This window comes from Camellia sinensis, chromosome 6, assembly GCF_055761805.1.
Source record: "Camellia sinensis isolate YWXY chromosome 6, ASM5576180v1, whole genome shotgun sequence".
Taxonomy (NCBI): Eukaryota; Viridiplantae; Streptophyta; class Magnoliopsida; order Ericales; family Theaceae; genus Camellia; species Camellia sinensis.
In genome coordinates, this window is record NC_138966.1 from 149,415,224 (window position 1) to 149,434,470 (window position 19,247).

At 36.7% G+C, this 19,247-nt stretch overlaps 2 protein-coding genes and 1 long non-coding RNA gene across 5 annotated transcripts; 1 reads left to right on the forward strand and 2 right to left on the reverse strand.

The window, feature by feature from the left end:
- Positions 1-619: 619 nt before the first annotated feature.
- LOC114305347 (RmlC-like cupins superfamily protein) lies at positions 620-3,605 on the forward strand. Its single transcript, XM_028250424.2, has 7 exons — positions 620-1,068; positions 1,400-1,449; positions 1,636-1,674; positions 1,791-1,819; positions 1,916-1,978; positions 2,102-2,205; positions 2,766-3,605. The coding sequence occupies exons 1-7, from the start codon at positions 860-862 to the stop codon at positions 3,265-3,267; spliced, it is 996 nt and encodes a 331-aa protein (XP_028106225.2). The 5' UTR covers positions 620-859; the 3' UTR covers positions 3,268-3,605.
- A 1,416-nt stretch (positions 3,606-5,021) lies between these two features.
- Positions 5,022-13,884, reverse strand: LOC114305344 (ras-related protein RABA5c). Of its 3 annotated transcripts, XM_082872692.1 has the most exons (3): positions 11,352-12,313; positions 11,173-11,226; positions 7,957-11,029 (listed from the first exon to the last, which is right to left on the reverse strand). In XM_082872692.1, exon 3 carries the CDS (start codon positions 8,887-8,889, stop codon positions 8,101-8,103), a length of 789 nt encoding a protein of 262 aa, XP_082728818.1. In that variant the 5' UTR covers positions 8,890-11,029; positions 11,173-11,226; positions 11,352-12,313; the 3' UTR covers positions 7,957-8,100. The 3 variants fall into 3 exon arrangements, with proteins under 3 accessions (XP_028106223.2, XP_082728817.1, XP_082728818.1); XM_028250422.2 differs by lacking the exons at positions 7,957-11,029; positions 11,173-11,226; positions 11,352-12,313 and adding exons at positions 5,022-5,539; positions 13,278-13,884; XM_082872691.1 differs by lacking the exons at positions 11,173-11,226; positions 11,352-12,313 and adding an exon at positions 13,278-13,646 and having other exon boundaries at positions 5,022-11,029.
- LOC145792140 (uncharacterized) lies at positions 6,573-7,236 on the reverse strand. The gene is made up of 2 exons (XR_014331298.1): positions 7,098-7,236; positions 6,573-7,002 (listed from the first exon to the last, which is right to left on the reverse strand). It is a non-coding gene; the product is annotated as an uncharacterized LOC145792140 (long non-coding RNA).
- Positions 13,885-19,247: the final 5,363 nt, after the last annotated feature.

Consider the following 19,247-nt stretch of genomic DNA (forward strand, 5'->3'; position numbering starts at 1 on the left):
CAGATTCCTCTCAGAGGTTTGAGAAATTACAAATTATCCCCTGAAGGTCAAATTTACATAACAAATTAGGGGAGAATCTGTATGAAAATAAAAACCTCAAGGGACAATTTGTTATGGAAATATAAACCTCAGGAGACGGGATGTAATTTCTCAAACTTCAAGGAAAATCTGTATTTTCACCAAATCTCGAGGGGGTGTTTATAATTTGCCCAAGAATCAAAGAATGGTACTATAAGCCTTTTTGCTTATTCCTTGGTAATTTGTGAAATCAAACGAAATTGTGTGATGCAACTTATATAAATTAAGCATAAAAATAATTTAAATAAATTAAGAGATGAGTGATTTTCTTATTTTAGCAATATAAGGGGATTTTTTTTTTTAAATGAATTTGATTTGTAGATTTAAAGCTTGTTTGATATCTTCTAAATAAATTTATATAAATACGTATATTTATTTAATTTGCATCACTTTTTTATTTTTCTATATATATTCTTTTAATAATTTTTTTTTTAAAAAATGATTATTTAAATCATTTTAAACAAACCCTTAAAAAAAATTAAAATAAAAGTGGTGGAAAGGCCAAGCTAAGAGGCTCCCATCATTGTGAGATTAAGCTGACATCATACAGACGATTGGTCTGAGGATGAAATGTGGGCCACTACACCATATTTTCTCCCCACCCCACGCCTTCATGAGTTGTTTGTCCCAACCAACTCAACTCTCTTCTTCTTCTTCTTCTTCTACTTCTTCTTCTCTCTCCACATGCTCTATAATCTATATAAATACACACAGAAGAGGAAGCTAAAACACACAGAAAATTTGAGAAAACAAAAGACTCAAAAACAAAGTGACAGTTTTTATGATAGCAATAGCTCAACGGTTACTATTCAATTCATATACACCAATAACCCAAACAAGAACCACAACAACCACCAGTTGTATCAGAAAAATCATGTCTGCATCAGATCAAAGTTCATGTTTTAACAGACCCAGATTGATTGTCAAGAAGGTCTTAGCCAAGCCTCAACGCGAGGGTGATGGTGCTGTTGTTAGGAGAAGTATTGGAAGGTACAATTCTGTTTTTCTTTTTCTTTTTTTGTTTTTTTAATTTTATTTGAAAATTTCTTGGGTTTTATTTGTGATTTCTCCATTTCAATTCATGGGTTCTTGTTTTTTGTAATTCTTGAATTTTGGGTAGTCATGATCTTGTTAGAAACTTTTGTGGCCTTTTCTCAATTCTCAGTCATGAAGACATGTTTTTAGGACATTCTGTGTTCTGTGTAGTGATTCATTTCCAATTTGATTAGGGTTCTTGTTCTTTTGGAGATTTAATTTCGTAACTCTTCAAGTGTTGATTTTTTTTTTGTTTGTTTTGTTTTTGGTGGGTATGATTTTTCAGGCCTGAGTTGAAGTCTTTGGATCCATTTCTCTTGTTGGACGAATTCGCAGGTAAAATTTGTTGTCATTCTGTAAATTTAGTTCTCTTAGCTGTGTTTGGATCTTGGATTTTGGGAGTGAATTGCTTTTTTTATTTTTCCTCCACAATTCCATCTCAAAATCCAAGGCCCAAACACGGCCTTACTCTTTATTTCATAAATCTGTTATGAAAAACTCTGTCCTTGCTTGATCTTGCAGTTTCATCTCCTGCTGGATTTCCTGATCACCCACACAGAGGTTTCATTACATTCCCCCATCTGTTCAAAAAAGTTGTTTTTGTGATTATTATTATATGCACATACATTATTTTCTTTTTTCTCTAAACCTAAATTCTTCATATGCTGTTTTTTCAGGTTTCGAAACTGTCACATATATGTTACAGGTACACCATTTTACTTCAAAAACTACATTAAAATTTGATTCTGAAGAGAAGGTTATACATTAGGAGTCTGATCTGAATTGGGTTTTTTTGTTTTAGGGGGCTTTCACTCATCAAGATTTTGCAGGGCATAGAGGTACAATCCACACCGGTGATGTGCAGGTACAACAAGACATTGAATGATTTCGAAATTTCTTTTGAATGAATGTTTACTTTTTCATGTTGTTTTCAAATTCAGCAATTCATCACCTTGTTTTAAATTTTTTTAAAAATAAATTTGTGCAGTGGATGACGGCGGGTAGAGGGATAATTCATTCAGAGATGCCTGCAGGAGAAGGAATTCAAAAGGGTTTGCAACTATGGATCAATCTAGCCTCAAAGGATAAAATGTAAGAAGATATGTTATTTATTTAAGCTCTTGTCTTTTCTTGTTTTTTCATTGTTAGAGGCGAAACTCGGAGAACCAAATTAACAAATTTCTCCAAATCTACAAGTGATAAATAATAAACACAATTCTATAATGCACAAATTATTCATGAATTCTATTATGCAAATAATGATAAGCTAATTAAATTATACACTATGTATGACCTCATTCCATAGATTTAGTGAACAACTCACAATTAAAAATTGTTCAAAAGTATTTATAAATTTTGGCATTGGATTGTAAAAGTCAAGGTCACAAGAAGTGCTAAATTTAGAGAAATTTTGGTTGCAACATAAACAGATTTTATGCTGCAGAATTTGTCAAACTCACAATTAATTTTTCCTTATTATTTAGAAATTTTGGCATTGGATTGCAGAAGTCAAGGTCATTCATATACATATTAATTCAAAATCCAAAATCCAAAATCTGTTCTGTTTTGTTATATATTAGCCATTACATGAAAAAATAAAAAATTGAATTTTATTTTTTACTAGTTTTTAAAATCCTTAACCAAAACTGCAGGATTGAACCGAGGTATCAAGAATTGCTAAGCGAGGACATAGCAAAGGCGAAAAAGGATGGGGTTGAAGTGAGGATAATAGCTGGAGAAGCTATGGGGGTGGAGTCTCCGGTTTACACAAGAACTCCCACAATGTACCTCGATTTCACTCTAAGACCGGGAGCTCAGCTCCACCAAAGCATCCCTGAATCTTGGAATGCTTTTGTGTACATAATCGAAGGTGAAGATGGTGGGGTGTTTGGATCATTCAACTCTTCTCCGGTAATGGCTCACCACGTGTTGGTGTTGAGCCCTGGAGACGGTTTGAGTGTGTGGAACAAATCATCTTCCAAACCGTTAAGATTCGTGTTGATTGGAGGACAGCCACTTAATGAACCAGTTGTTCAGTATGGACCATTTGTGATGAACACACAAGCTGAGATTGAGCAGACTTTTCTAGACTATCAGTACTGCAAGAATGGTTTTGAAAATGCTAAACAATGGAGGTCTCAATCAATGGGTTAAAAGCCAAAAAACATTTTAGCACACGAAAAAAAAAGGGCATACCATATTTATCTATTTATCTATCGCTGTCGATCACCATCTTCGTCCAATACAGAGCAATCAAGTATGAGCTGGAAAAAGAAAGATTTCGTAGTCAATGGCCAGAATCAAAAGCTTCTAGAAGCTTCAAAATTACAGCTGCAGCAGTAGCAGCTAATGTGTGTTTTCTACTCAAGTCATGATTGATCAGCTAATCTTGCCTGATCTTTCTTTTAAAATTGCTCTCTTTTCCTTTATCTTTTTCTTATTTTGTTGTAATTTTTCCGTCATTTAGTGATGTCCTTCCTTCCTTGTTCAAAGTTGATTATTATTATTTTTTTATGTCATTTGAATTGTTTGATACTATTATTTTCATTGTAATGTTATCACAAAATGGTTCACAAAAAATATAACGAAAGATTGGGATCAAATTCAATTACGATAGGGAGATGGGTGGGTGGTATGGGGGTTAGGTTTTGAGTTGTGAGTTGATTTCTCACTCAATTGAAAAATTATTAGATGTTGAGGGGACTCTTACCACACATTAATCATTAAACATCAAATTTTCTATTATTCACATCTTAATACAAAATTATAAATTATACTTTTTTTTGGACCAATCACAATATTCAGTATAGGTACGATGTTCTAGAACCACTGAATAAGATCTCCACAATCATGTCGAAAGCCAAACACACATACAGATAGGGGTGGTGACCCTCCACCTACATAATGTGATGTAATTGCTGCTGGCTGTGAACCACAACCACTCAAAATACTTATACTGTGTTTGGTTGGGAGATTTAGGGAGGAATTTAAAAAGAAAAAGGGAAAGGGAAAAGATATGTAAAACTAGGTGAAATATAGGTATATTTTGTTTACATTTTATTTACCTTTTTCATTTCCCTTTCCAAATCTCTCCTCAAATTCCCCAGCCAAACACAACATTATTGAATGGTTTGAAGAATGGCAAAAGATTGATTTGATTTTGATTGGAGGAAATGAGTGAGAAGGATCTTCTGTGACCATCGGATTACGACTAGTTTGTTTTACGTGGTCACATCATCACCTCACAATTATCTACTGTCTATAACCTAAAATCAATTATGCCTCTCTCTCTTGGGTTCCTCTAGATAGAGTTTTTAACCAATTGAAGGTAATTCAAAATTTTCAAGTCACAATAATTTGAAACTTATTTTTTTAAATTTAAGTTATTTTAGTAAATCGTCTATTTATGTTTCGATTTGTTGAAATTGTGTTTTCAAAACACAGCTTAAACTGATTAATCGTGAAAAAATTTGTAAATGTATTTTGAAAACACGATATCAATCCTAAAATTGTGCAATAATACCCGTCAATGTACTTTCCTTTATCACAAGTTTGAAATTAGAATGATTATTTCAGTGAGAATCAAGCAAAAATAATATCACATTTCATGAAAAATTTTGCAATAGGATGGAGAAAAAAAAAAAAAAAAAAAATTAGCATACCAAAAATATAAACAAACTTAGCGAAATATACCAGACTAAATCTACTATACATAAAAGCATAATAATGTGGGAGCTATTTGTATTTTTAGTAAAAATTTTAACATCTCTAGAATTATTAGTAATTTTGACCAGTAATAGACCCATTTAAGGATATACTATACATAAAAGCATAATAATTTGGACCAGTTATAGACCCATTAAAGGAAAAAATGTTGTGTGCGGAATTAAGATTTTGATTTCATCCAATTTTCATGAATCAATGCCAATAAACAGCTTCATTTCAAATATCAAAACACACAATACCAAATCTTATTGTTAATTATACGACAAAATCTATCAAAAACTGAATAAAGAAACAAAACAACCAAATAGAATTAACAAATCAACGACCAACAACACCTCAACTTGTACATATATTTGAGAAATAACTGACAAAAATAATCACCTCGAACAGCAAGAATAGTGGCTTGGGTTTTGTTTAGATCCTTCAGTACCATTACCAACGAGGCTCACCCTGTTGACTGATAACTCTGCTTTGTAAGATTCAGAATTCAAGACCTTCCTGCTGACATTGTTGTAGATCTCTCGAATAACCATCTCAAAAGCCGTTATAACGTTCGTCGAATCCAGGGCTGATGTCTCCATGAAGAACAACCCTTCTGCTTCTGCAAGGCTCTTGCCTTCCTCGACACTCACAGTTCTGATATTCTCCAAATCACATTTGTTTCCCACCAGTATCCTTGCCACGGTTGTATCAGAATGAGCTGCAAGATTGGATTTTTGAAGTTCAAAAGTCAATTTATCATTCTTATCATCAGAATTAAATAAATAAATAAATAAAGAAGAGAGAAAAAAAAAGAAAAACGAAAAAAGGAAAGCAACCTCCTTGATAAATTAGATGTCTATTTAGCTGAAAATGATAAATTATATTATTGCAGCTCATGGATGTAAAAAGGGATATGTCTAGGTTAAATTGGAGAATGTTCTACGAAGGTTTGCCAGAGCACATATTTTCTCTGGCTTGTGCTGATAAAGTCCACAAAAAGCTAAATGCTTCTTCTTGTGACGTGTTACATTTTAGTAAGAAATTGATTCAGACTAGCCAAAAAGTTTGTAAGGTATCAACAACTTCAAATATACACGGACTATAAAATCAGGAAGAAACAAAAGGTAAATCCTTAACAAGGACATCATCAAATATGATACAAAAATGTTAACAAGAAAAAAAAAACAGAAAATCAATAGAACAAAAGGAAAATGAATGAATATTGGTATCATTGAAAAACTGTTCATATCACTTGGAATTTCATATTTTGATTCTCCGTTACAACAAATTCATAGGCATTAGGTACACATTTATGCAATAAATGCCTACAACTTACAAGCTCTACAGAAGAATTGACTTCATTTATATTAAGGTAGAGGACTTCAATTAACTGAACTTTTCCCTTTTGTGCAAACTCTAGTCATCTTTGCTTTCCATATATGGACAAGTCTCAATGTGTCATTCTAGCAGCCATGGAGTACTCAAATCTGGTTGATTTCAGATACTGTTTCTTTATTTTTTGTGACAATTTAATGTTATATACTATAGTTCTCTTGAATAGTTTATGCATTGTAATTTTGTAAGTAAAGAGGATGATTTGAGTGTGATGTGAAAATCAACAAGGAATGGATGTTAGTTGTACATTACCATATTATAGCATAGATATACTGGTCACTAGTATTGCAATGTTGTCTGAATTATCAATTTTCTTCTCTGTTCTTATAAATTATTTATTTTAGTAGAATTTATAATTATTCTACATACTTTATTTTATTTTATTTTTATTTTTATATGTATTATATCATCAAAGAAGCATTAAGGGGGTGTTGCTTGTATACAATGCAAAAGAGCAAAAGCCAAAACACCTATACATCAATCTACTCAAAATGATTTACAAAATCCAAAAATTGGTTCAAGGATGGATCAGCACCACCCGAGAGCCAACTATAAAAAAATGGTCAAAATTCTATAAAACCAAACCAAACTAGGCCTTGTGTCCCAAACAAGTGGGGTCAAAATTATACTCTTCAAAACAAAAGATAGGAGTGCTACTCCGTCAAAAGTTTCCTATTGCGCTGCCTCCAAATGCTCCATGTCAATGCCAATGGGCCCAAACAACAAGCCCTCCTCCTTCTCCTGCCAACTCTAGGTACCCTCCAAGATAGCAATAATTCCAGAACACTTGAAGGAAAGACACATCATATCAAAGAAAAATCAATTGGGTGGTTAACCAGAGGACAAAGAAAAATCATACAATTTTTGCCTCTATTTCTTACCTTCCATACTTTCATCTATTTTTGCTGGGGCACTGACAACAGGGATGATCTTATGGGATTCATTGGGTGGTTGACCAACAGATGTTTTCACCTCTTTCATGTGGATGAGCTGGCTATCAAGTTGGATGTCAAATGGAAGATAATGTGTAAAACAACTCCATTATCAATCAAGACTTTCAGCAACTCAAAAAAGAGAGGGAAAAAAATGTTTGATGATGGTGTGGAAGGGAGAAACTACATGTGGTTTCCATCACTATTAACATGACCAATTCTTTCTGCTCTTGATTGGTTCAGTTTAGGGAAATGTTGTTGTCCAAGTGTCATAGGCATCTTGTAATCTTTTCCTTGGGTTGAATGAAATGTACAATTTTAGATTACATTACATACAACTCAACTAAAAAAGCCATTTATTCCAATTAGTTGGGGTCAGCTACATGGATATATTTCCTCGGGTTGATTCTATTCTATTCTAAGCCTTTATTCTACTTTGCCTAATAGGGTGTCACATCAAACATACTCTCAAAATATTTTTTTTTAAATATATATATATATATATATATAAAAGCAATTCATATAAGTTGCACCAAACAACCCATAATACTACCCATAATACTGGAAGTAAATCATTTAACCACTTCAAGAATACAAAGAGGACCTCAAGGTGGAACTTTAGGATCCAATTTCTTGACAAACTTAGACCAATTGCCTTTTGACCAAAAAAACGTAGAAAGGCACAAGATCAGGCTTCAAGATAAAGGGTTTAATAAGCTGGCTATGATTAGGTTTGATCATATCATATCATCAAAAAGGTTAACAACCATGACAAAAAGTGTCAGATCTGCAAGTCCTAACTGTAAATTTTAGAGAATATTAGATTAGGGAATGATTAGGATATCATTCCCTATTTATATTAATGAAGATAATAATTATAAGGAAGTCCTAAGGCATAAAATAATTACAAACTAATAACCCAAATAATCATATATTATTCTAACACTCCCCCTCAAGCTGGTGCGAAGATATCTCTCACGCCCAGCTTGCCTAAGATGTCATGAAATGGCTTACTCCTAACTCCTTTGGTGAGAATGTCAGCAAGTTGTTCACCAGACTGCACAAAGGGAGTACATATTGTGCCACTAGTGAGTTTCTCCTTAATGAAGCGGCGATCAATCTCAACATGTTTTGTCCTGTTGTGTTGAACCAGATTGTGAGCAATGTTGACAGCGGCCTTATTATCACAGTACAACCGCATGAAGTCCGTTTGATCAATACCTAGATCACTCAACAATAACCTGATCCATAAGAGCTCGCACACCTCTTGTGTCATAGCTCTAAACTCAGCTTCTGCACTCGACCTGGCAACCACATTCTGTTTCTTACTCCTCCAAGTAACTAAGTTGCCTCCAACAAAGGTGCAATACCCTAAAGTCGATCTCCTATCAGTCACTGATCCAACCCAGTCAGCATCTGTATAGGCTTCTACACGAAGATAATCATATCTTGAAAAATAAAGACCTTTACCAGGAGCAGACTTCAAGTACCTCAAAATTCGCATGACAACCTCGAAGTGAATCTGACGAGGAGCATGCATAAACTGGCTAACCACACTGACAGCAACAGCAATATCAGGACGAGAGTGAGATAGGTAAATGAGTTTACCCACTAATCGCTGATAGCTCCCCCTGTCAACCGTTGCTCCTCTTTCATCATCCCCCAGTTTCTGATTGGGTTCTAGTGGAGTGTCATAGGCCTTGCAGCTAAGCATCCCGGTTTCCTTCAACAAATCAAGCATGTACTTCCTCTGTGAGATAAATATCCCATCCTTGGAGCGAGCAACTTCAATCCTAGAAAATACTTCAAGTTCCCCAAGTCTTTGATCTCAAACTCATGGGCTAAATATTTCTTCAACAGAGGAATTTCCTCACTATCATCACCAGTAAGAACTATGTCATCTACATAAACAATGAGTGCTGTAGTCTTACAAAGTGAGAAATGTTTTACAAACAAGGTGTGATCTGCCTGACTTTGTTTGAAGCCATATTTAAGCATAGACTGAGTGAATCTCTCAAACCAAGCTCTCGGAGACTGCTTGAGACCATATAATGACTTCCGAAGCCTACATACTTTGCCTTCTGCCTGATGATCCTCAAAACCAGGAGGAATGTTAATATATACCTCTTCTGCGAGGTCACCATGGAGAAAGGCATTTTTTACATCAAACTGATGAAGTGGCCAATCTAGATTAGCTGCTAAAGATAGAAGCACTCTGACTGAATTCATCTTGGCCACGGGTGCAAAGGTCTCCTGATAGTTAACGCCATATGTCTGAGTGAACCCTTTTGCTACAAGTCTAGTCTTGTAACGCTCAATAGAACCATCCGCTTTGTGTTTCACAGTATACACCCATTTGCATCCCACAGGTCATTTGCCCTTAGGTAACTTAGTCAATTCCCAAGTACCATTCTTCCTAAGTGCTTTCATTTCCTCAATCATGGCAAGTTTCAACTCAGAGGTAGCAAGAGCATCCTGAAAATGGTTAGAAATGCTAGCAGAGAAAATATTGGACACAAACGTTTTATATGAGGATGACAAATGAGAGTAGGACACAAAATTTGAGATAAGATATTAAGTAAAAGACCTCACACCCTTTCTCTTGGCAATCGGAACATCATGATCAATGGACTTAAGAGATTCAAAGTTACCTGGACTCTCATCAGAAGCAGGAGATGACAGTGGAGAAACAGAAGTGGTCTCTTGTATATAATTAATTTTCTGTCTGTCTTTGTCCCTGACATAAACTTGCCCTTTCCTATCCTTGGTGACATTGGGTTCTGCAGTCCCAGTATGAGATGGTGGTGTAAGAACAACTGGTTCCACCATAAGAATCACATGAATCACTTCACACCAAGGCTCCCCCTGAAGGGAGGACTGTAACACTGGAGAGGACAAGAAATAGGACTGGGACTCAAAGAATGTGACATTCATGGACACAAACCACTTACGAGAAGGAGGTGATAACACTTATACCCTTTTTGAGTAAGAGAGTACCCAAGGAAAACACATTTGAGGGAGCGAGGGTCTAACTTACCACGAGTAGGAGGGTGATTATGGACAAAACAGACACAACCAAATATTTTAGGAGGAATAGAAAACAAGGACTGGGAATCTAGGAGGACTTGAAGAGGAGCTTGTTTTTGCAAGACCTGAGTAAGAAGACGATTAATAAGATGGGCAACAGTGAGAACAGCGTCGCCCCAGTAAGACCGAGACACACTCATAAAAAAACACATGCACCGAGCCATGTCAAGAAGATAGCGATTCTTGCGTTCCGCCACCCCATTTTGTTAAGGGGTATTGGTGCAAAAAGTCTGATGGATAATGCCATGAGTAGAAAAATATTGCCCTAATCCAGAATCTATGTACTCACCCCCATTATCAGAACGGAATATTTTGACAGTGGCCCCAAACTGAGTACAAATCATCTTATGAAAATTGCGGAACACAAAGAAAAACTCACTCTTGTCTTTCATGAGATACACCCAAGTAGTACGAGAAAATCAATCAATAAATGTAACAAACCAGCGATGACCTTTCACAGACACAACACGAGATAGACCCCAAACATCAGAATGCATTAATGAGAAAGGAACTAAACTTTTATTAAAACTGGGAGCAAAAGAAGCTCTGTGTTGTTTGCCAAGCAGACAAGACTCACAAAGAAAGTCACACACATTATTGTTTGAAAAAACAGATGGAAATAAATGCTTAAGTAAATAAAAAGAAGGATGTCCAAGACGCCGATGCCACAGCCATATATCATCAGTGGTAGGAGGATGTATGGTGGAAGAGTGAGCATGCTTGTTCGGTTGATCCAGGAAGTGGAGACCATTTTCTGCACTACCACTGCCAATCGTCCTCCTCGTGACAAGATCCTAAAAAAGACAATGATCAGGAAAAAATGTCACACTACAATTGAAATCTTTTGTAATACGACTTAAGGATAGTAAGTGAACAGAAAAATTGGGAACATGGAGAACAGAAGAGAGAGGTAAAGTAAGAGTGACATGGACTAAACCTTTTCCAGAAATAGAAGAGACAGTACCATCTGCAATCCTAACTTTGTCCTGACCTGAAGAGGGCTTATAGGCAGAGAAAGATCAGAGGAGCCAGACATATGATCTGAGGCACCGGAATCAATAATCCAAGGCAAAGTCTTTTGAGACAGGAAAACACAAGGAGAAGAGGCTAAGTTACCTGGGCGGGCAAATGACGAGGAAGATGTACTGAAAGCAGTAGAAGACCGGCGGTCCAGCAATTGACGCAGAACATCCTCAAGCTCATGAGTAGTCATGCCAGAGAGATCATCAGAAGCCTGGCTAACGGAAGCAGAATTAGAATCAAGTGTATCAACGGCACTCGACTGATGAGCCCGGGGATAGGAGCCACGTCCTTTAGACTGGCTTGACCGACCTTCTCTAGAACCAGACCGATCACCTCGACCCCCGGATGGAGTCCCATGAAGCTTTCAACAGGTCTCACGAGTATGCCGCGGCTTCTTACAGTAATCAAAGAATACAAGCTCCTTGGCGGCAGACGGAGGAATGGGAGTCAGGCTGAGGCCATCTCGAGAGGTAGACAGTAATGCTGAGCAGTCAGTAAAGACAGGGGATATCATAGTAGGCCGGCGACTCTCCTCATTCTGGACATAGACAAATGCCTCCTGAAGTGTAGGAAGAGTATCCATACTCAGAACCCGACTTCGAACCGGATCATACTCCACATTGAGACCGGCCAGAACCTTGAAGACCATTTCCTGTGCAATGAACTTCTTGTACCCGACAGAATCAGCAGTGCATACAGGCTTATAGTCCTGCAGGTGATCAAGGCGTTTCTAACTGTTGGTGAGGAAGATGAAGTACTGAAGAACTGTCTGCTCCCCTTGAATAGAGCTCTCAATAGAGCGGCGTAACTCAAATGCCTGGGAGAAATTCCCTTTACGGGAATAGGTGGTAGCCACAACATCCCAAACATCTTGGGCAGTCTCCATAGACAAGTAGCCCTCGCCAATGTCTAGTACTATCGAATGAATAAGCCAACCCATAATCAAAGAGTTGGTAATCTCCCATTGGTCATAACCCGGGTCAGTTGTGTTGGATGCCTGTATCTTGCCATTCACATACCCCATCTTCCCTCTACTCTTCAAAAACATAATCAAACTTTGCGACCACGAAAGATAATTCTGACCATTAAAGAGAGGTGGTGCTTTTAAGACTAGGGTTGGGGTTATCAGTCATAGTAGTAGGTATAGGGAAACTCTCACTCCTAGGTGTCTGAGAAGTAGTGGACACATCGGTAGAATTTGCCATAGATACTGTACTATCGAACCCGCAACAAAACTAATGTCAATCACAAGCCTGGAAGGTGGTGGTGGTGGTGGTGGAAGAAAAAACAAACAACCACTATGACAGTAAAGAATTAACAACTCATACTTTTTTTTTTAAAACAAACAAACAACTCAAGAGTGAGAGACGGAAAAACGAGACAGACAGAAAGAGGAAGACGACAAGAGAAGTGAAGCAGAGGGAGAGTCGAGCAGTCAAGAGAAGCGAGGTAGGATGGCGGAAGGGGCAAGGCAGTCAGCTGAGTCAATGATGGCTGAGGAGTTGTCGGCTGAGTCATCCAGTGGTCGACGAAGCTAGCACAGACGACGACGATAAGCCGAGGATGATTCAGTGGTCCACGTTCATCACACCAGGTGAGTTTCGAACCCTAGGGAGCCGAAACCCCTTAGGTGTGACACGAATGAAGCCAACGAAGCCAACAATAACGATGATCCGAATGTGATTCGGCTAGGTTGGCTCCGGCAGTGGGTTGGTGGCTCCAGTGGGTACTGTATGCTTAGAGGAATTTAGGGTTTAGGATTAGCTTTGATACCATGTAAATTTTAGAGAATATCAGATTAGACTAGGGAATGTTTAAGAAATCATTTCCTATTTATATTAATGAAGATGGTAATTACAAGGAAGTCCTAAGACATAAAATAATTACAAACTAATAACGCAAATAATCATATATTATTCTAACACTAACCACCATTGTTACTGAATCAATCAATCAATCAAAAAAATTAACTAAATCAATCAAATGTAAAGCAGACGAAGATTTGGTTAAAAAACTCACTATTGAGTTCATCAAGCCAGCGGGCAATGCTGTCGAAGGTGGTGCGGCGGGTGATGTCATAGACGATTAGGGCACCGACGGCGCCGCGGTAGTAGGCGGAGGTGACGGCGCGGAAGCGCTCTTGGCCTGCGGTGTCCCAAATCTGGGCCTTGACTTGTTTGCCCTCGATTTCCAAGCCCTGAGTCTGGAATTCGACACCAATGGTGGCCTTGGAGTGGGAGTTGAACTCGTTGCGAGCATAGCGAGAGAGCAAATTCGATTTGCCCACCGCTGAGTCGCCAATTATCACCACCTTGAACAGGTACTCCTCTCCTCCTCCACCTTCGTCGTCCGAAGACATTTCTATACACTATTCTATATGTTGTGTTTATTATGTACGTATAATGTGTGCTTGTCTCTTTGTATAGTATATGTGCAGAGTAGTTGTAATGGAGAGAGAGAGAGAGAGAGCGAGATCTAGAACCAGAGTGAGGTGGAAGAAGAGGAGCTGGCAGAGACAGTACTGCGCGATTAGTGGTTTTTTCGATTCGATGGACACAAATGTTAATCATTAGGTGTTTCTAGGACAATGCTCAACACACAATTCATTGGTTGACACATCTCAAAACACCCAAAATAAAATCAACAATGATTCATCCCACTAAAAACATCACCACTAATAGCACTAATATATTAAAAAAATAAAAAAATAATAAAAAAAATACAATTCCAAGATCAAAACATCACATCATTAATGACGGGACCCACTTCCACCTAATTAGTGGGAGCACTAATTAGTACTCCCAAGCATTTTTCAAATAAAATTGATGAATTTACCCAGTCAGACCACTAATTTTGGCCAGCTGGCTATGTTATCATAGAAACCATTTGAATAATGTGTGCTTGTCTCTTTGTATAGTATATGTGCAGAGACTACTAATTTTGTACAACAATGATAGAGACCATTAATTTTGGAACTCTAAAAAGACCACTAATGACATGGCACTCAATAAAAAAAGAAAAAAAATACAACACCAAGACCAAAACATCAAATCATTCCTGATGGGGCCCACTGCCACATCATTAATGATAGCACTAATTAATGCTCTCACTCATTTCCTTATGTTTTAAAAGAATTAGTGTTGTTACAATAATAATTTGTAAACCTTTTAGTCTTATAATTATTTGTATAGGTTAAAAAGTCTTAAAAATTCATAATTAATAGCGTTTCTCTAAATTTGTTACTAAAAATAATAATTAATGATATTTTTTTATGACAAATTTTTTAAACTATCGTTAAAAAATAATAATTAGTGATACTTTTTATAAAAATATTGCTAAAAAATAAAAATAGAGTTTTGTGATAACAATTAAAAGTGAATATGCCTTTTTAGAGTAGTAAACAGACGAGGATTTATAATGCAACCATATTTATAGTAAGATTTTTCAGTCATTCCCCTTTGAATTAGCAAGATGGATCCAAAAAACAAAGCCTAAGAATTGCTCTCCAATTAAGGCTATGTTTGGTATGGTTTTTTTTTTTTTGACTATTTTAGTCACAAAATGACAAAATAGGTTGAAAAGTTAATAAAATAAAATGTCACACTTAAATTATAATCTTTTCATTTTTTCTCTCACAAAAGTCAAAAAAGTCAAAAAACCTATCACAAACTAGATTTTTTAACCCAAAGCTAAAATAATCAAAAAGTCAAAAAGCCAATCTACATTCCAAATGAAGGCTTTTGTTCAACAGGATAGAATCCATTTTGTTTTCCAAAAATGCGTCGTAACTCGAATTCTTGAGGCTCTAGTGGCCCGAAAAGTGAAATTTTATCTCTATCTTCTCTATCTGTTTCCTTTCCTCTCATCTCTATCGCTATTCATCGAAACAAAAAAGCATTCAAACACTCTAATTCAACAGATTTGGGTTTGATTTTGATTTGTGGTTGTGGCTTTGGGTCATTACTGTGCTTGGTGTCCATAATCATGAATTGCCAACCCTCTAATTAAAAAACTTGGCTGGCCAAATGGTTTTTTGGCCAGCTGGCTATGTTATCATTATTCAAGCATTGTTTTTAACTATCTCTGCAATTGTTAATGGGTTTTGAATAGAGGAGAGAGAGAGAGAGAAGAATGACAGAGAGAGAATCAAACCATCACAACTGTACATAGTATCTCTTTCTAAATTGTGATCCCACATTTCCTCTTCAATTACACCATTTTATCATTAAACAAACAAATCAAACCAGCCCAACTGTTTCTTTGTTCTGCAAAATAGTTTTGCTATTTTGCTATTTTGCTCTTCTTTTTTTTTTCCCTCTCTAGTAGATCTGAGATCTCTCTCTATCTCTGTAACTGTTAATGTGATGAGGAGCGCGAGGATGAGAGGGAGCAAGAAGATGAGAGGGATAAGCGATTTCATGAGCCTGAGCTGCTTCAAGAGGGATAAGAGGACCTGTTTGGTTTTGGGTGTGAATAGAGGAGAGAGAGAGTAGATGAAGGAAAACAGGAGAGGGAAGAAAGAAAAAGGGGGAACAAAAAAGAACGTACCAAAATGACGTCGTTTTAATACCTCAAGCCATCCGACCTAGGGAATGTCTGAGCTACCTAGCAGCTCTGTTTATTTTCTAAACAGTAATGCCTTCCTTCTCCTTTTAAAGTCTATCCGAAAAAGAATTCAATACTTTTTTATTGTGAATATCGAAATTGATTGTTCGCTGTTCAAGAATTTTGAAAGAGTGAAGTCTGGGGTCAACGGTAAACGTGAGAAATGGGACCTTCAAAGCTACCCGCCCTACTTTTTCTCTCTTCTAATAATAACTAAGTAAATATAAAAGGAAAAAGAAGAATATTTCTATTCTATGGACCCCTTAGACCTTTAAGCTCTTTTATGAAACTCACTGTGCTGAAATTTAAGCTTTGAAAACACTTTCTGAAATTCAAAACACAAACTCAAAAATTTATTGTGAATTTTTTTTTTTTAAATCATGACTTTATAAAATAAATAAGGTTTACAGAATATATTCACAACTACTTGATTTAGAAATAGGGAATATAATTTGAAATCACATAGGTTTGGACCTTTGCTTTCTTTGAAGCCCAACAAGAGTAAAATTTTCTTGAACACTTCACCTAATATCCAAAGTAATCCCATCCTTGATCTCCAATGACTAATCTCAAACCCCCTTTTCTGTCTGCTGTGGTGGTGTTAGGGTGGTCGTGGAGGCAAAGGAATGTGTTGTCGGTGGTAAGGAAGGCCAGTGGTGAGGCTATTAGCAGTGAAGGGTGGTGGCAGAGCAGCAGGGCACATGGATGGTGGTGTTTTTTCTGATTAGGTTGGGGAGCAGAACGTGGATTAAACAAAGGTGGGAATTAGAGAAAGGTAGGAGTCCAAAGAATTGAGTACTTTGTAGTAATTTCACCCAAGGGTAAAATTTCAATTAACAAAAGAATCATAAAAAAGTTGGGGGTGATTCTACTTACACCACTCTTTTACCTCCTTACACCCTCCATCTCATTACATCACTTAAAAAAAAATTGAATTCTCATTACACCTAATATAGTACCAAAACAAACCCTATGATAAAAAACTCTTCAAAACCCATCTCTTTACATCCATACCTTTGGAGGGAAAAGAGAACAACGCGGGGAAGAAGAGTAGACAACACCAGCGTAGAGGCGTTCGGACGGCGTGGACAATTGAACTCACTCTTCTCATTTGCCAAAGGTAAGTGAGAAACCTCTTTTTTCTCTCTCTATATTGATGGACATAGATATGTGTATCTATCTATATATTTATATCATCTATGTTATCATTTTTTGCAAATAGACAAAGAATAGCACATTCCCAACATAGCTTTGGTGGTTTAGATCTTGGAATTTAATTGGGTTTGTGATTTTTGGTGCTAGTTTTGAATGTTGAAGTTCAGATTCTATGTTTTATCAAAATTTTGGTCCTCTGTTTTGCCCACTGTCTTTTTCTTTTTCTTTTTTTCTTTTTTTTGAGAGTGATAGTTAAGTGGAAAGGGTTAGGGTTCTATGGGTAAAGAGATGCCATAGAAGGTTATCAATAGTTGTGGAAAAAAATTGAATTACTGGGTTAGAGTTTTGTGGGTTAGTCAAGTGAGCACCATTTCTAGGTTAGTCAAGTGAGCACCATCTCTACAAAACATTCCATCATCACATTAAAAATGAATCATGTATAATAAAAATGTTACATTAAACTAAGTTCAAGATTACCATTTTTTTTAATACTTCTCTTAATTTATGTTCAAAATTATAATCAGAATCTCTCATAGATGTCTCATTGTTTCATAGATTTGGGTTACCCCAAACTTTTTAGTAAGTAACTTATATAAGATAATGAGCTGAGTTTTGGAAGTGGGAATGTTCTAGTGACAAGCTAAGCCAATGCCTAGTACCAGTGTTTCTTCTTCAGGACGATCTCACACTCAAGCTAGCCTAATTGACAACCCTACAGTATGTATGATGCACCAATCTCAACCACATTGCACTCCCCTATAGCACCACCCCAAACCATACACCAATAGTAGAATCCTTGAACATCTATCCACCTATTACCACAGGCTGACCATCATGACTCCCACAAATCAATAATTAGTTCACCAACTCATCAACACTACCATCAAACTCACTAGTCACCGCTGCCATTATTAATCCATTCTAAATCACATTAATCCACCTTCCAACCATATTCTCATCCCCCACTAACACAACCACCAAGGTTGCCACACCCTGTTATTTTTTACTTTTTTCCTAGTTTACTTTCTAATTTATTTTCCTAAACTTCTTTATATTCTTGAAACACATTATTCTCTCTCAACTTTTCACCTTTCTTCTCTATTTCCTCTTCTAAATATCTCCACTTTCTCTACAATATCTTTCTGAAGTCAAACCTCTTTAAACCTCTATACTTTTACCAAACTGAAATATCACTGGAATATCACTTGGCTCCTTCAAAATCACCAGAATATTCAGCAACACCTATTTGTGAACGTCAATTTGTTCTGCCGATACAGAGGAGGCTTCTTTGGAATTATCAGATCATTCATGGTGATAATTCTTTTTTATTTTTTTGATAAATATTTTCATGGTGATAATTCTGAATCAAGCAATACCTCGAAGCTGCTGAACCTAATGCTTCACCAGAAGGCCCAGAACACTTATGGTGGTGGTGGCAGCTTCGATTGGCAGAGGAAGTTAATGGAGGATTCGACAGAGGGTCTTGCTCAATGAAGTCACTGACCAAAAAAGTATATTTTTTTACTCTACGGAGTTGCAAGGACCGTTGTAAAAACAAGAGTTTCATTGTTGATTAGCTAGTATATGCGAAGGCACCATCATGACATACTATTTATCTAGTTATTGATGTTTTTCATTTCAGTAAGCAACATATAAATGCTCGTAGTGTGCCTGTACAGCAGCGGCCATTTGAATGTGTATAAGGATACCGTGAGTGGCATGCTCGTGTTTCGCATCGGGTTGTTCAAAATCCTACACATCACTCTCAGTTTGATCCACATGTACAACGTCCCGAGAATGATGTTACTATGGATCCTGAGTGGGTAAGCAAATTGTGAATTAACTTTTTTCACTTTTAAGTGGTTCACCATAAATCAAACACTAAGTACGATTTTTATTACTTTTTTTGCAGTGTAATGATGCTGCTTTCAATGTTGGTGCTGCAGTCCATAGGCTCGGTCGTGATGAGTGTGTCTTGCATCCTGACATGCTGTATGAAACCATTGGTCGCATGCTGCAAGTTCTTGATGGACAGAGTTTGGGATCTACTTCGACACGTACAGAGCATCAAGTCTACTATCGTAAACGTCGTAGGATGGACTGTACATGAGGATTGAGATCTACTTTTTGTTTGATGACATAATTTTGCATAATGTCTAGCTCGTATACATTTTAGGATATAGTTTTGTGCTAACCGTACATGATATTTGGGATGTAGTTTTTTTTTTT

What these genes read in the sequence shown, in the direction of transcription:
- LOC114305347 (XM_028250424.2), top strand. Translation starts at nt 860, where the DNA reads ATGATAGCAATAGCTCAACGGTTACTATTCAATTCATATACACCAATA. An exon ending in CTGTCACATATATGTTACAG is followed by an intron (nt 1,820 to 1,915) that starts GTACACCATTTT and finishes TTTTTGTTTTAG; the next exon opens with GGGGCTTTCACTCATCAAGA. An exon ending in TCCACACCGGTGATGTGCAG is followed by an intron (nt 1,979 to 2,101) that starts GTACAACAAGAC and finishes AAATTTGTGCAG; the next exon opens with TGGATGACGGCGGGTAGAGG.
- LOC114305344 (XM_082872691.1), bottom strand. Translation starts at nt 8,889, where the DNA reads ATGCTTGATTTGTTGAAGGAAACCGGGATGCTTAGCTGCAAGGCCTAT.